General features: G+C 44.6%; 1 protein-coding gene across 1 annotated transcript; it reads right to left on the bottom strand.

The window, feature by feature from the left end:
* Positions 1-3,325: 3,325 nt before the first annotated feature.
* LOC110542375 (keratin, type I cuticular Ha3-II-like) lies at positions 3,326-9,437 on the bottom strand. Its single transcript, XM_021628969.2, has 7 exons — positions 9,052-9,437; positions 7,245-7,327; positions 6,218-6,374; positions 5,093-5,254; positions 4,877-5,002; positions 4,482-4,702; positions 3,326-3,755 (listed from the first exon to the last, which is right to left on the bottom strand). Exons 1-7 carry the CDS (start codon positions 9,397-9,399, stop codon positions 3,653-3,655), a joined length of 1,200 nt encoding a protein of 399 aa, XP_021484644.2. The 5' UTR covers positions 9,400-9,437; the 3' UTR covers positions 3,326-3,652.
* Between the last annotated feature and the right edge of the window lie 4,980 nt (positions 9,438-14,417).

The following is a 14,417-nucleotide window of genomic DNA, read 5'->3' as shown; positions in this document are numbered from 1 at the left end:
AACATTTACAAATCATCTGCTGGAGTCGACTCCAGTGTCCGGAACATTAAAAGCACGTCTACAAATTAAAAGAGAAGCGAGCCAGGCTTTAAAACCAAGGCAATGGATCTGAGTACCCATTTCTCCAGAGGTCTATAAACAGCTGGCATGCACATGAAAGGAAGAATGACACCCTGAATCATCAAGGAAATGCAAATCAAAACCACGGTGAATGCTAAGTCGCGTGCACTGGGGTGGCCTGTGTTTTTGTGGTGGTTGTCATTGTTTTAAAACAGGGGAAACATGGGTGTTTGTGAGAATGTCACCCTGGGATTGGAGACAGGCTTGTATTCAGTCAGTGAGAACGTCAGCTCGCGCAGAGATGGGGCTAGCAATTATTCCGTGTTTGAAGTTGTATGCAGTTGCATTACAACTGTGTATGCAGTTGTAATGTAACCTGGCGATTTCATTCCTGTGTGTCTATACCCAAAAGAATTGAAAACACATGCCCGCGCAAGGTGAGGTGACCCACATGTGAAGCCTCGGGACCTAGAAGTTTGAGGCAAACGGATTGTCATGAGTTTCAGGCCAGCCTAGGCCGTGTAATGAATGTCAAGCAGCCTAGGCTGCAGGACGAGGCTCGGTCTCAAAATAACAAAAGTAGGACGAGGAGATGATTCACACGGCAGGGCACATAGTAAGTGAGAATCCGTGTCCGCATCCCCAGCACCCACATACAGCAGCTGGAGGGTGACTCGTGCTTGTAAGCTCAGCATTAGGAAGTATAAACAGGATTCCAGAGTTTCGCTAGCCGGTCCACCCAAATTAGTGAGCTCTAGCTTCAACGAGAGACCTTGTCTTAAAAAAAGAGAAAAACAGCCATTGTGGCCTTCTGGGTTCCTCTAGTACACGTAGGGACATGTACACACACATACATGCCACAAGCACACACAAAACATACAGCACACACAGAAAGAAGGAAGAAGGGGGTGAGGAAGAGAAAGGAAGAATAAAAACACATGTCCACCCTAAAGCTTGAGCAAAGATTTAAGACAATGTTATCCTAATAACCAAAAATTGAAAACAATCCCAAGACACAATATTCGTAGTACTTATTACATACTACTGAATGGGTGGATCTAAAGACACTAGATTATGAAAAAGAAGCCAATCACAGAATATCACAGATCCTATGAGTCTACTCATATTGTTACCAGACTTGGGGGCACAGCCTGTGCTCCAGCAAGCCGGTTTCAATCACCCATCTTCCGTAAATCCAATTAAAACAGCCACAGTGCAGGTGAAAACCAAAAGGAAAGAAATTCATTCAATTGAGTTCACATTGGTAAAAGAAACAAGGATATCCAGTAATGCACCCCAAGTCCTTCACTGGTGTTCTGAAGCTCAAACCTAAGTAGAAGGCTAGGGCTGTGTATATCTAGGCAGTCTGGGTCAGAGTGTAGTCCTTCCCAGTCAATGATCCTTCTTTGTTTTGGTTCCACTCTCCTGTAAGACACTCTGACAAGTGTAACCCTCTTCGCAGAGAAAGAAGATTCCCCTCTGGCTCTAGGCTTTTCTCTCTTCTCCCAGCAAGAGATTCCTGGAGGATTCCAGTTTCTAAGGCCCATCGGTCAAAAGTCTGATAGCCAAAGTAAAAGACACAAGTGTCAGTTTAGATTTTGAGATGTCCAGAAGGGACAAATCTGTAGAGACAGAACTTGGGAAGAAATGGGAAATGACTGCTAATGAGAACAAAAGTTTTAATAGGTAATTGAAAGCTTTAAGCCTGTAGTTATTGCTGTAAATATAAAAATATTTAAGGTATTTAGTTTCATACTTCACATAAAATTTATGTTGTATGGGTTACAGAAGTTGCATTATAACTATACACAAGTAAAGCTATTTTTAAGCGGGAATTCAGAATGAGAACACACAAAAAAGTCAGAAGTAATATTCAATGACGGGGGTTTTCCACAGCTATTGAAGTACATAAATCAGCTCAAGAATCATGTGAGTCTCCAAGAGAAAAAAGAAAACTAAACCCATCTCTGATGTAATATAATATAGCTTCACAACGTAGGAGACTAAGGGAAGATCATAGGAGTAAACAAACAAATAATAACATAGATATAAATACAGATATCGAAGAAAGGTAGGTAGATGGATAGAAGATAGATAGATAGATAGATAGATAGATAGATAGATAGATAGATAGATAGATAGATAGACAGATAGATAGACAGATAGACAGATAGATGGACAGACAGACACATAATCAGGCACCTGCCCCTGATAAAGGCAGCTACAAAGCCGTTATTAGTGAAAAGCTCTAGCGTATAGGAGAACTGGGGATAAGCTGGACAAAGGACATGCTGAGAGTGAGCCCGCCCTGCAGAAAGCAGCTGGAGCTAGGACCTTCTGAGCCCAGCATGGAGCGCCACTCAGATGTTCTCCCCCAGGATCGTGCCTGAGCTCTGCCAGTGCCAGCCAAGTGGAACATACACTCAAAGAAGAGCCCAAGAATTGCAGAATCCCCCTGAAGTGGCATCTTCACAGCAGGACAGAAGACGTAACTAGAAGGTTGGGTGATCAGGGCACTGGGGCAGTGACCTTGACACAGACCACAGTATGCATGTGGATAGGAACCAGTGACCTTCACCAGACACGAGCAAGCACTTGCAGGAACAGAACCTTTGGCATTCACAGATACCAGAGGCTTAACCAGTCAGAGGATAACCCATCAATAACCTTGGAGGCAGTGTCCCCATATTCATATTTTCAGTGGCTAAAATATTCAGATGAGAACAGGATCCTTTTAAGAATCTGTGGACTATTACTCGGACATGACGGATTGCCCCTTGTGTGATCGTGGGTCATCTGGTGAATCCCTAAAGAGAGTCACGCGTCTTCCTAAGAAGAACGGGAGAGATCCTCGAATGCTTCCTTGAAAGCAGCTTTCTTCTCTCCTGGCTGTGCACGTATATAACTAACACAAAGAGAACAAACTCCCCTCCCCACTCCTTTCCGAATGTTTCGGATTCTTAGTACGGTAGTGGTACAGGAGACGCAAGCTTCTGTCCTCACCGGGTAGTGAATTAAAAAAGAAAATAACAGAACTTCTGAAAGCATCGGCGCACGATGGATGTACTTATCACACTCTCACATAAGGCCTTTTGCCCAACTGTTCTGCCGTTTAATGCCAGCCTGCATGGTTGCTGGCACTCATTGTGTCAAACGAGTGTTAGGAGAGGGTTAGACCATACAGCCCCCTTCTGCTCTCAAGTGGCTTCAGAAGGCTCACGCAGAAAACAAACACTCTGAAAAGGATGGATACAATTGAAACTCATTTCTGTTTGCAAGAGGAAAATTTATTAGGTTTGGAGGAACTGCAAGAAAGGGTAGAGGAAGCAGAGAGAACCCACGAAATACCTTGTGTGGGCCCATCACAGATCAGAGCTCTCGGACCACCAGAAAAGAACTGGGTAGTCACGAAGGGGCCCTGACTGAAGATGGTCCAGTGGGCTGGACCTAGGGACAGACCACCGCGCTAGGCCTTTGCTACCCTTCCAGACTATGATTCCTTGGTGGTGGGTATGGGGTCAAAGAGGCTGAGCTGATCTGCCGATGGTCATTCCGCGTCTTCACACAGTCCTCCTGCTGGCCGTGGGGGCATTTAGCAGGGTCCACATCTGGAGCGTGTGACACAAGGATTTGTGGCACAGGGTCCGATGGGCTTGCCACAGGCGTTGGTGGTGGCGCAGGGATTGCAGGGAAGCCTGGAACACAGGAGCATGAGAGTCAGCATGAGAAAGTAAGTTTTTAGGAAGCAGAGTCAGTCGGCTAAGAGCAAGGAGCCCGTCCCCTTATCTTTCGAGAGCAAGCCTTGTTCAGATCACTCCCCCTGCAGAGTTCGGGGTAGTGCACAAACGCTGGAGATGGAGTCCAGCCTTCTGTATAGCCCTGGGGACACAAGAGAATCACTTCAACCTCTAAGTGGCTGCCTCCAGCCCAGAGGAAGGGACTGGCGATATCCACCACGTGGATATAACTTTGCAAGAGAACTGTCTTTCTAAATAGCCTGCCTGAGCTTCCCCTTAGTCAGTTCTATTTGTTCTTAAGTCATCTTCCTTGGAGATGCTTGAGTGCACTAGAAGATGGCTATATTGACTAGACTCCCTCCTCTCAAATGATTCCAACAAGGATCATAGAAACAGTGGACCTAAAGTTCCGGCTTAATCAAAGCAAAACGTTTCTCTGTTTCCTTTCCAAGTCAGAATCCATTTATAAAGATATAAAGGTTTTTCACCAAGAAGCCAAAGAAACCCGAGATATTTTCAGGATAGGAAATATCTTTAGCCCAGGTAATGCTGACAACAGGTACTTTACACTCGTCTCTAGAGATATGCTGATAGCCAAACTTCATCTGCCAAGTCCCTGGGCGATTCTCAAGGTCCTCTGTGTGTGCCTCACCAGTGGCAGACACCCCCCCCCCAGCAACTCACTTGCAGTCCTCGCCCTCCAGCAGGCTCCTGTACGTGTTGATCTCGCACTCCAGACGGGCCCGGATGTCCAGCAGCACCTGGTACTCCTGGTTCTGACGCTCCAAGTCAGCACGGATCTCCCCAAGCTGGGACTCCACGTTGGTGATCATGTATTGCACCTGGGACAGCTGGGAGCTGTAGCGAGCCTCGCTCTCAGTCAGAGTGCTCTCCAGGCTGTTTCTCTGTGGGGAGAAGGAAAAGGTTGTGACAGGGCTGTTCCCTCTAAAGGCTCCTGCATGGCCTTCCAAAGAAGCCACAAGCTTCAAGAGCTAAGCAGAGGGAGGGTCCCCAAGGATGCCCCAGGGCTCTGCCCCCCGACTCCACACTGCTCAGCGCCAGGTCTGGCCGGTACCCACCATGTTGTGCTGGGCCTGCAGCTCGATCTCCAGGGCGTTGACCGTGCGTCTCAGCTCGATGATCTCTGCCTGGTAGGACTGCAGCTGCTCAGAGCTGGATACCACCTGCTTGTTCAGCTCCTCAGTCTGCAGTAGGCAAAGGGAGAGACAGGATCAGACCCTGCCTCAGGGCCCAAGGGGACTCCGTTCCTGAGTGACCACGGGCTCACTGCCCACCTGTGTGGTGAACCATTCCTCCACTTCCCGGCGGTTGGTTTCCACCAGGGCTTCGTACTGACACCTGGTCTCATTGAGCACGCGGTTCAGGTCCACGGTGGGAGCAGCGTCCACCTCTATGTTGAGGCGGTCTCCAAGCTGGCAGCGCAGGGTGTTGACTTCCTGGTGGGGGGAAAGGCAAAGGATGGAGCACAGAACCAAGGAGGCTTTTGTACTTTGAGAAGTGCATACAGAATACAGTTTTTTTTTTTTAAAGGTGAGTGTGAAAGGCTTTAAGAGGATGGCTGTCTATAAGAGTATTTATCATAAATACTATGTAGAGGAAAGGAAATTTAGTGGAAATATTATGAGAGTATCAAGAAATGTGGTGAGAGAAACGTTGCATTGCAGTGAGAAATCCTGAGCCCAACTGATGTAAATCACCTCTGGGGACTGTCTGAGTCTCTTCCCTCTGTATGGAGATTCTTTGATGAGCTGCTAGTATAGCTCAGGACTCTATCATTTCCTTTAGATTGTGTATTTGTTGTGTGACGAGCCCGGTGTGGCAAATGATTTATAATTGTTGCTGCTTAAATATGAATGAGCCCAATTGAACGCTGCCAATTATTCTGTATCTTGCAATGTCATTTCCTGTCTGTTAGAGCTTGTGTTCCCCTTGGGTAAGTATCTAATCTTTGAGACACATAGCCGATTTCCTCAAATTGCATTCAACCATGAGATCTGAACCAACCGATATTTAAGTTTCTTCCTTCCTCTCATTTTTTCCATCTACTCATCTACCCACCTACCCATCCAACGACTAGCTCGGAAGCCATTTGCCTAGATGTTGCAAAGGACAAAAACACTCTCTTTCCTGATCATTGATTGGATAAATACTCAGAAAATAACAGACTTCATGCAAGTCTTGGGCCACACACCTGGTCCCATGTGGACACAAATCAGCTGAGTACATTTCTTCCTGTAGAAGAGCTCAACCTAAGGCCTCATCACCCAATCATCTTTCAGCTCTCCTTTGAGCAACTAGCAAAAATGTTGTGTTGACCTAGCACACCAAGACCTACCTTCCCCTGCTCAGGAGCTGTGGGACCCTCGGTATTGAGATGCTGGTGTCTGGGACTCTCTTACCTCCTCGTGGTTCTTCTTGAGGCACAGCAGCTCTTCCTTCAGGGATTCCACCTGAGCCTCCAGATCAGACTTGCAGAGGGTCAGCTCATCCAGGATCCGGCGCAGGCCATTGATGTCAGCCTCCACCAGCTGCCGCAGGGACAGCTCCTTCTGATACCTGCACACACAGTCAAGTCAGAAGACATCAAAGAGGAAGAAGAGTGTCTGTTTGGATAATCTAAGTCAACCTCATCCTACTTTGAAGCAGTTCCATTTTAAACCCCTCCATTCTGAAGGGGAGGCATCACTGCAGTGAGTGAGGTGACAGAAAAGGCACTGTGATTTCACCATTCCCTGCGTTTGTCCTAAGAATCCACCCCCAAGTTGCTATCAAGGAAGCACAGGTCTTTATCTCCTTGAGTTGCTACAGAATTCCTAATTCTACTACAACCTATCTCCCTTCCTTTCCAACTACCCTGGGAGTCATAAAATTCAAAGTCACTCAGATCCAGCCTTGCCATTAAATGGCTGGAGATGGATTCTTTGCTCTCCCCGAGCCCTGCTTGTAAAAGGAAGACAAAAATAACACTTCACTCTGTTGGGGCTGAAGATGAAGAAATGATTCGAGTGAAATCCCGTTATAAACTCTAAGATCCCTTTAAAGATTCAAAAGATTATTATGATTACGATCATACCAGAATATACTGATTAATTCACTGGAAAATGGCTTTTGCCTCCTTATTATGGCTTAATAACACCTTTGAGATGCATTGATAATGACTATACTGTGAGACCAATATAAAATTTACTTTTAAAGTCAGACTGCTGAGTTACAAAAGGATAAAGAATGGGGATCTCTTAAATTTCTTCAAGCTAAACTTAAAACATAGACTGTCAGGTCTTGGAGAAGAGACTGGGTTTTACTCTAACTCTAACCCAAGTCACAACGGCACTTAGAAGCTGCTTCCGGCACATTCTCAGAACAAGGAGCCATCACTTTGCCGCTCAACCTCTCACCAGGCTGTTCTGGACATTACGCATGTCTTACTTGGTCCTGAAGTCGTCGGCTGCCAGCTTGGCATTGTCAATCTTCACCGCCAGCCTGGCGTTCTCAGACTTGCCGCAGAGAATCTGCATTGGATTGATTGTGACATGAGTTACGTTGTTTCTTGCCAGTTGCTCTGTGTCCTTCCAGATCTTCACTTTGGATACGCAAGATTCTCTTTCTCGGCATTTCACCCCTGACCCCAACCCTAGCAATCCACCTAATGCTCACCAACTGTGAGGAAGTAAAGAACGACACTCAAGTCATATCACTCCTTTTTAGCATTCACTTTGTCGGGACTATAGAACAGCAGAGAGACAATTCCCTCCAAGAACCAAGGGTGTGCATAGTCAAATATAAACTCCTATTTCGGGGGGGGGGGTGCTGCTGGAAGATAGTTCAATTGTTAAAATGTTTGCTTTGCAAAAAGGGGGCTTGAGTTCAATGCCCAGATCTAAAGTTTTTAAAATTCATGACATAGTAATTACAATCCCAGCAGCTAAGGAGGCAGAGACAGACAGGGCCCTGTGGCTTGCTGGCTGGCCTACTTGACAAGTTCAAGGCCAGTAGGTGTCTCTGTTACAGGAAAAAAAAAATGGTGAATGGCACTTAGGAAAGACAGCAGGTTGTCCGCTGACTTATACACACACATACACACACACACAAACACACACACATGCCACCTGCCCACACATGCATATTATTACTGCTCTTTTGAAGATCCTTCCAAGTGCCACCTTTATGTGGGCTCTGCTTCTGTTTTCATGACCCTGTATGCCATTTCCCTACACACCTTACCAAAGCTGCCTCTTACTGTGGTCGCTACAACTTTGAAAGGCTTGAACTATCTGAGGACTCACATAGAATTTTTTTTTTTAGCTCAAAGAACTAATCCAGCTGCACAGTATGTTTTTTAAATGTCATAGTTTGTCTGAAGACAAGAAAAACACATCATAACAAACTTTTTTAAAAAAATGAGCTATTCTGTATTTGTTTATGTGTTCTTTGTTGATTTCTGGCTCATGAATTTTTGTCAGCAGAAACAAGGGCCAGGCTAGTGGAAGAATATAGCAGTGGGAGAGCTGGGTCCCTTGGGTCTCTGGATATTGGGCAACCAAAAAGCATATTGGGTAATTCTAAGGATAACGGCTCTGGCTAGTACCCTTGCCACTGTTACGTCTTTGATGCAAGAATAGTGAGGGCTCTCCTGCAGAGCTCCTGCCTTTTGATTTTTTGCTAGTTCCCTCTAGACCAGAAAGTTCTATTTGAGCCAGGGGTGGGAAAGCTGATGGCTTTGCTACGGAATTAGACTTTGCTCAACTACAGTTCAGAGGAGGAGGCTCTCACCACATTCTCTCTACTCCGTGGTCCAGCTGCTGGGAGGACCTTGGAGGACCTGACAGCTAGAGATAAGAAAAGGAATCCTACTCCAGGTAAGGGAGGGTCCCAAGCAGTTCAGACATGCCTGATCTTTCCCTCTCTTACTCCCAACACCCACCCTGGCCTTTGTAAAGAAATAATGTGATTTTTGTTGTGAGATTTAAAAAAAAACAAAAACAAATGAGCTATTCTGGTTTGAGGTAAGAAGCATGTTAGGAACGTCTGGCTAATTTGGCACTAATGCTGAATCTGCATACTTCCATTATGGTGATTCCAAAATGGATTTTCAAAGGCTTTCCCACTTTAGGTCAGTGCATTCTACATCACTTGCAGCATTAGCTGTAAACACCCTCAACTCCATTCAGACTTTAGTGTGTCCGATGTGAATAAACATTTCATTCAACTGGCACTACGGTACCCATCCCCTTACCTTCTGCTGCAGCTCCTCGATGGTCCTGAAGTAGGACTGGTAGGCAGGGCACACCAGGGGGTCCTGCTGCTGGTTCCTCTGCTGGATCTGGCTTTCCAGCTCTGCATTGTCTCTCTCCAGCTGCCTCACCTTCTCTATGTAGGAGGCCAGGCGGTCATTCAGAAACTGCATGGTCTCCTTCTCGTTGCCATTGAAGGAGCCCTCGCAGAACCAATTACAGTTGCCCACGTTGGCGGGGATGTTGCAGGCCCCTGGCAGGGTGCAGCCATGGCAGCTGGGGGGCACGCAGGGCCGGGAGGAGCAGCTGGTGCGGCAGCTCATGGCGGGCAGACAGCAGTTGTATGACATGGTGCTGGAGGGAGCAGAGCTGTGAGGGTCAGCTTCTAACCTGAAGTTCTGTCTCTGGTACAAGGCCTGGTCCTCTCCGGAGCTTTATATCCTGTCAGTGGTGGGTGTGGTGACCACGTGAAACATCACCCCCCTTTTGCTCTTAGTACCAATTTTCCATTTGTTATTTGGCCACCTTGCATGAGTCCTTTAGCTTATAAAATGTTTTACTTTGGCTTCCTGCTATGTCAGGACTCTTTACCAATCATGCTGCTTAGTTCAGAAAGAGCTTCATGGTTGGCTTCAAAGTAACCAATTTTGCCAACAGCAGCACTTGTTCACTGGAAGTTAAGTTCCGGTGGCTTCTGACACCCCCACCCCTCCACCCCCAGATTTAGGAGCACTTCTGAACGATTTCTCCTAAGCCTTGGAAAGGCTTGCGACTTCTTCAGCTTAAGCCCAGCAAGGAGTCCGTGAGGGAAACCATCTAGCTGTCTCTTTGGAAACCGAACTGGTTGGTAGCAAATCCCAAAAGTTAACATCAAAAAATGCAACCCAGCTCAGTGCTGCTAGACTCTCCAAGTGGGTGGAGACAATGTTAGCCTCTTCCTATGGGGACTCTTACAGACTCTATTTGTGCCATTGTGTGTGCATAGACATTTTGGGGATAGCTAGATCCCACAGCCTACTACAGTACTCGCCTGCACACAGTGTGGCTGTAACTGGCCCCTGTTCCCTTAGGTGCCTACTTCACCCCAGAGTGAGCTAGGTACCTCACATGCATTAACTCCTTCACGAACCAAAAAACCCTGTAAGAGCTGGTAAGTGGCCTCGGAGTTTTCCCAAGAGCCTACAGGTCCATCATGGCAGAATGAAGATCAAAGGCAGAGTTCCCTAATTCCGGTGGCCATGGCCCACTCTCCCTTTCAATAGCTTTTGTATAAAATGGAATAATGCGGGATAGACTGAATTCAGTTGAACTCAGCCATGGCTTGGAAGTGTTTCTCCCCCTGCCCCATCCTCTAATCAGAACGGAGCCAAGAGACAAGTCTATTCCTCTAAGAACCCAAGTCACTCCTAGTCTAAGCAAAGTGTACTTAGCAAGACCGCATCCTTCCCACTAGACATAGAAAAGATGTCAATTCGGTACAGAAATACCTGAGCCTAGTCCTCCCAAGGGTGTGATCCCTCAGTGCCAACACATTTGCACATCTAAGGTAATGTCACATGACTGGCAGCACGTTTTGGCAAACACATCTTCTGCCTCCATGCTATTCTAGATGGAGCTTTGAACTTCGGAGTTTTTGTGTCTAATCTATCGGTTTCCCAAATACAAAAGGCATTTCTTAAAGTTTTTCTTCTTGGAAACTCTGTGCTAATTCCTATCACATAGCTATCAGGTTACTCTTTCTTCAAATGCGTGCAGGGAGCCTGTTTTTTCCATTACTCTCATGAAAGACAATTCTACGTATTTTGAGGCTCTGTCTATTTGCAGAGCCAGATGTGATTTGGAACTAAACCTACTGAGTAAAGTAAACATCCATGCTGAGTCATTTCTTTAATGGGTCTGAAACAAGTTGTGACTATAAAACAATAATGTGCATTTTCTTGAGTGATTCTGAAAGTCATTTCCGAGGAAGAGCTAGCTCCAAGCATGCCTTTAGATAGAAAGTAAGTTTCAAGTAACCAGGTGGTCTTTTAGGGCTAACCCAGGGTGTTCAATCTCTGCTCTCCCTCCAGACTCTACATATAAAATGGTTCTACTGTGACATGCAGTTTGGGTGTGTTAATTTAGAATCAGTATCAAGCTGGTCAAACTCCAACTGAATGAGCTCACACAACCCAAGAAATCTTCATATATATATATATATATATATATATATATATATATATATATGTGTTAATGTGTAGAAATGGCAATATATATGTGGGGGGGGTGGGCGTGGGTTTGTGGGTGTGTGTGTGTGTATAATATATGTGTATGTGTGTATATATATGTCCCATTCTTCTCTCTCTACATCACAAGCCTTAAAAGAGAAAATCCCAGGCAATGCTGCCTTTTAAAGAGTAAGAAAGGAAGAGTGTGTTGTAGATTAAAAAATACCTCCATGAAGATTGTATAACTATTGCTATAGCTTCTACCTTGGTCAGAGTGGAATAATCCATGAAAAAGATTAGTATATATTCAAAAGCTCTTGGTAGAGCTATAAAAAGACATACATCCCGAGTGGAAATGGCTGTGTTTGCTGCATGATGGCATGGCTATTATACAATGAGTGGCTGAAAGGTCTTCTAGCTGTTAAGAAAAGAAAGAAAAAAGTTTTAGTTTGTTTCCTAGAAATTCTTATAAGTGTTTCTCACTTGTTCCATCTACTACATTCTGTGTGTTCTCAACTTTATATAAATGATGATATTGTCTCTGGCCAATGACCCTTCAATAAACATGATGAGCAGATGAAATCCTAACAGCCAGAAAGGTTTTATAGTTCCCTGTATCTTTGTGTCAGACGCTGTGGCTGAGTCTTCTGGTCTCAAGATGTGAGCCAAGGACATTTGAGGTTTTAGGACAGTACTCATTACAGAAGCCAGGGCTATTTCCATGCCAGAGATCACACACAGACTCGGCAGTAGCATTTAACTGGGGAGTGAAGTCAGGGCAGGTCTTTTGCTGGCACCGCCCTCCCTGTCTGTAAGGTCATGGGGAAGCCTTTCTTTTCTTTCCCAAAGTCATGTTCATGATGGCCAGAATTTACTGTTTGAAATTCTCATCAGGACATATATCGTGTGTAAGTTGTGTTCTTTTTGGAAATGTAAAATAATATTATATTGGGCTCCTCACAGATTTCTTGCACCTTAATGTGTAGAAATGGCAATGAAAGGTCATGAAAGGCACTACTGGGCAAGAAGATTTCTCACATCCCAAAGGGCTTCGTGTCAAGTCAGGGAGTACGTACAAAGCTCACTCGTGCTGTTTTTCACACTAGAATAGAAGAATGTGAATCAATCCCAAACAATCCCCCTTTTGTTTTGTGTTGGTTTGGTTTGGTTTTTGAGAAAGGCTTACTCTTTATAGCCTCTGCTTCCCTGAACTTGCTTTGTAGACCAGGCTGGCCTCGAAATCACAGAAATCCACCTGCCTCTTCCTCTGGGATTACAGATGTGTTCCATCATGCCTGGCTTAATAAGTTTTTCATTATTATTATTATTAGTTTATACATTTATTGTTATTGTGTGTCTGTGTGAGTGCAGACAACATAATAATGAGTGTAAAGGTCAGACAACAACTTTCAGTATCCATTTCACTCCTGCTACCTCTGCTTGGATTCTAGAGATCAAACTCACATCATCAGGCTTTCACAGCAACCACTTAACCAGCTGAACATCTCATCAGCCCCAACAATGTCCTTATTCTACCCAGGTTGGCTATATTAAAGAAACAGGCAGAGATGGGATTAAAATCTGACGTGTAAAGTGCTCTACAGGTCAAGGAAAAGAACAAATGCTAACACGGTTTTTTGTTTTGTTTTGTTTTGTTCTGTTTTAAGCACAGAACTTAAAGAAGCTTTGCACTCAGTGTGACTGTGTGGGAAACTTATGCATTTCATTCACTGTTGAATTGATAATCTGGGGTGAACTCATATAACTCATATAACTCATGCTATATGATATTCATAACACTGAAATAAAATTTGACAGCACATGTTTGGACAGATGAGTGTGTGGCTCATGAGGATGCGGCTTCTTCCCCAGCATCCTACAAACAGTGTCTCTTCACCACCGCCAGGGAACTCCCTATTTTCATATCCAATCTGATTCTCCTCTCCCTTGATCTGTTGACCACCCCCCTCTGTGAAACTCTTAACTTCTTTTGCCACCTCAGGTGCTCCTCCATTTTTCTGTCCAATTGCTGTACTCAGGTGTCTCCGGAAACCTGGAAAAACAAGCTATGAAGCTCATGTTGGGAGAGTTGAAGCACACCATATCAGCACTGTCATTTCTATGAGTGGTCCACAATGCTCTTTTATATGCTACCAGCTTCCATTCAGTGGTCCTGAATGGACCTACAGCTCTAGCTTCCACCCTTATTCAAACAACTCTCTAAAAGATCCAGCCATTCTTTTGAAACTCTGTATCACCATTGGCTCAGGAGGTAATGAACTGGCTCAAGAACTTCAGACCCAGGGGTCTGGAGAGTTGGCTCAGCGCACTTGTTGCTCCTGTAGAAGACCAGGATATTTTTTACCAGCATGCATATGACAACTCATAATTATCCATAGCTGTAATTCCATGGGACCCAACGTCCTCTTCTGACCTCCATGGACACTAGATACATACATATTGCCCATATATACATGTAGGCTAAACATTCATAGACATAAAATATAATAAATTAATGAGTTTTTAATAGAGAAAGCAACTTTAGACCCAAAGTAGGTGTTTGTGATGAGTTTGTAATTTTATGTGTCAACTTAACTTGGATAAAGGATGCCAGGTAGCTAATTAAGGCTACTCCTGCATGGATTTATAGAGTGTTTCTGGGGAAAAAATATATTGAAGATTATTTTTATCAATGTAGATGGCCATCATCTAAGCCACTGAAAGTGCAAAGGATGAAAATAGTATGTAAGGATTTCGAGTTCACTCTTCTTTCTTTTTTTTCACTCTTCTTTCTTAAACTATGATACTAGTCTAATCATGGTCTCAGACATTTGTACCTTCAAACCTTAACTAGGACCTACTCAATTGGCTGTCTTGGTTCTTAGGCCTTCGGGCTTGGAATGGAGCTGTACAATTGCCTTTCCTGAGCTATCAACTTGAAGATCACAAAATTTCTCAATCTCCATAATGATATCAGTGAGCCAATCATGCATAATAATTTTCTATACATCTATCTTTGTCTTAAATAGAAGATAAATACATACATAGGTAGATAGACAGACAGATGACAGAGAAATGATAGATGTCCTAGTGACTGGATTTCTGTAGAGAGCCTGTTGGTTGATTTCTCTAGAGAACCCTGACTAATATAATGTTAATGT

The sequence above is a fragment of the Meriones unguiculatus genome, chromosome 7, assembly GCF_030254825.1.
Source record: "Meriones unguiculatus strain TT.TT164.6M chromosome 7, Bangor_MerUng_6.1, whole genome shotgun sequence".
NCBI classification, from domain to species: Eukaryota; Metazoa; Chordata; class Mammalia; order Rodentia; family Muridae; genus Meriones; species Meriones unguiculatus.
Note: the sequence above shows the minus strand (reverse complement) of the source record. Positions and strands in the feature narration are given on the sequence as shown.

Bases quoted from the DNA above. Each gene is read 5' to 3' on its own strand.
- LOC110542375 (XM_021628969.2), bottom strand. From the start codon at position 9,399: ATGTCATACAACTGCTGTCTGCCCGCCATGAGCTGCCGCACCAGCTGC. The intron at 5,255-6,217 runs GTAAGAGAGTCC...TCCCCCCACCAG, and splicing joins TCAAGAAGAACCACGAGGAG to GAAGTCAACACCCTGCGCTG. The intron at 3,756-4,481 runs GTGAGTTGCTGG...CCTGTGTTCCAG, and splicing joins CTGGAGGGCGAGGACTGCAA to GCTTCCCTGCAATCCCTGCG.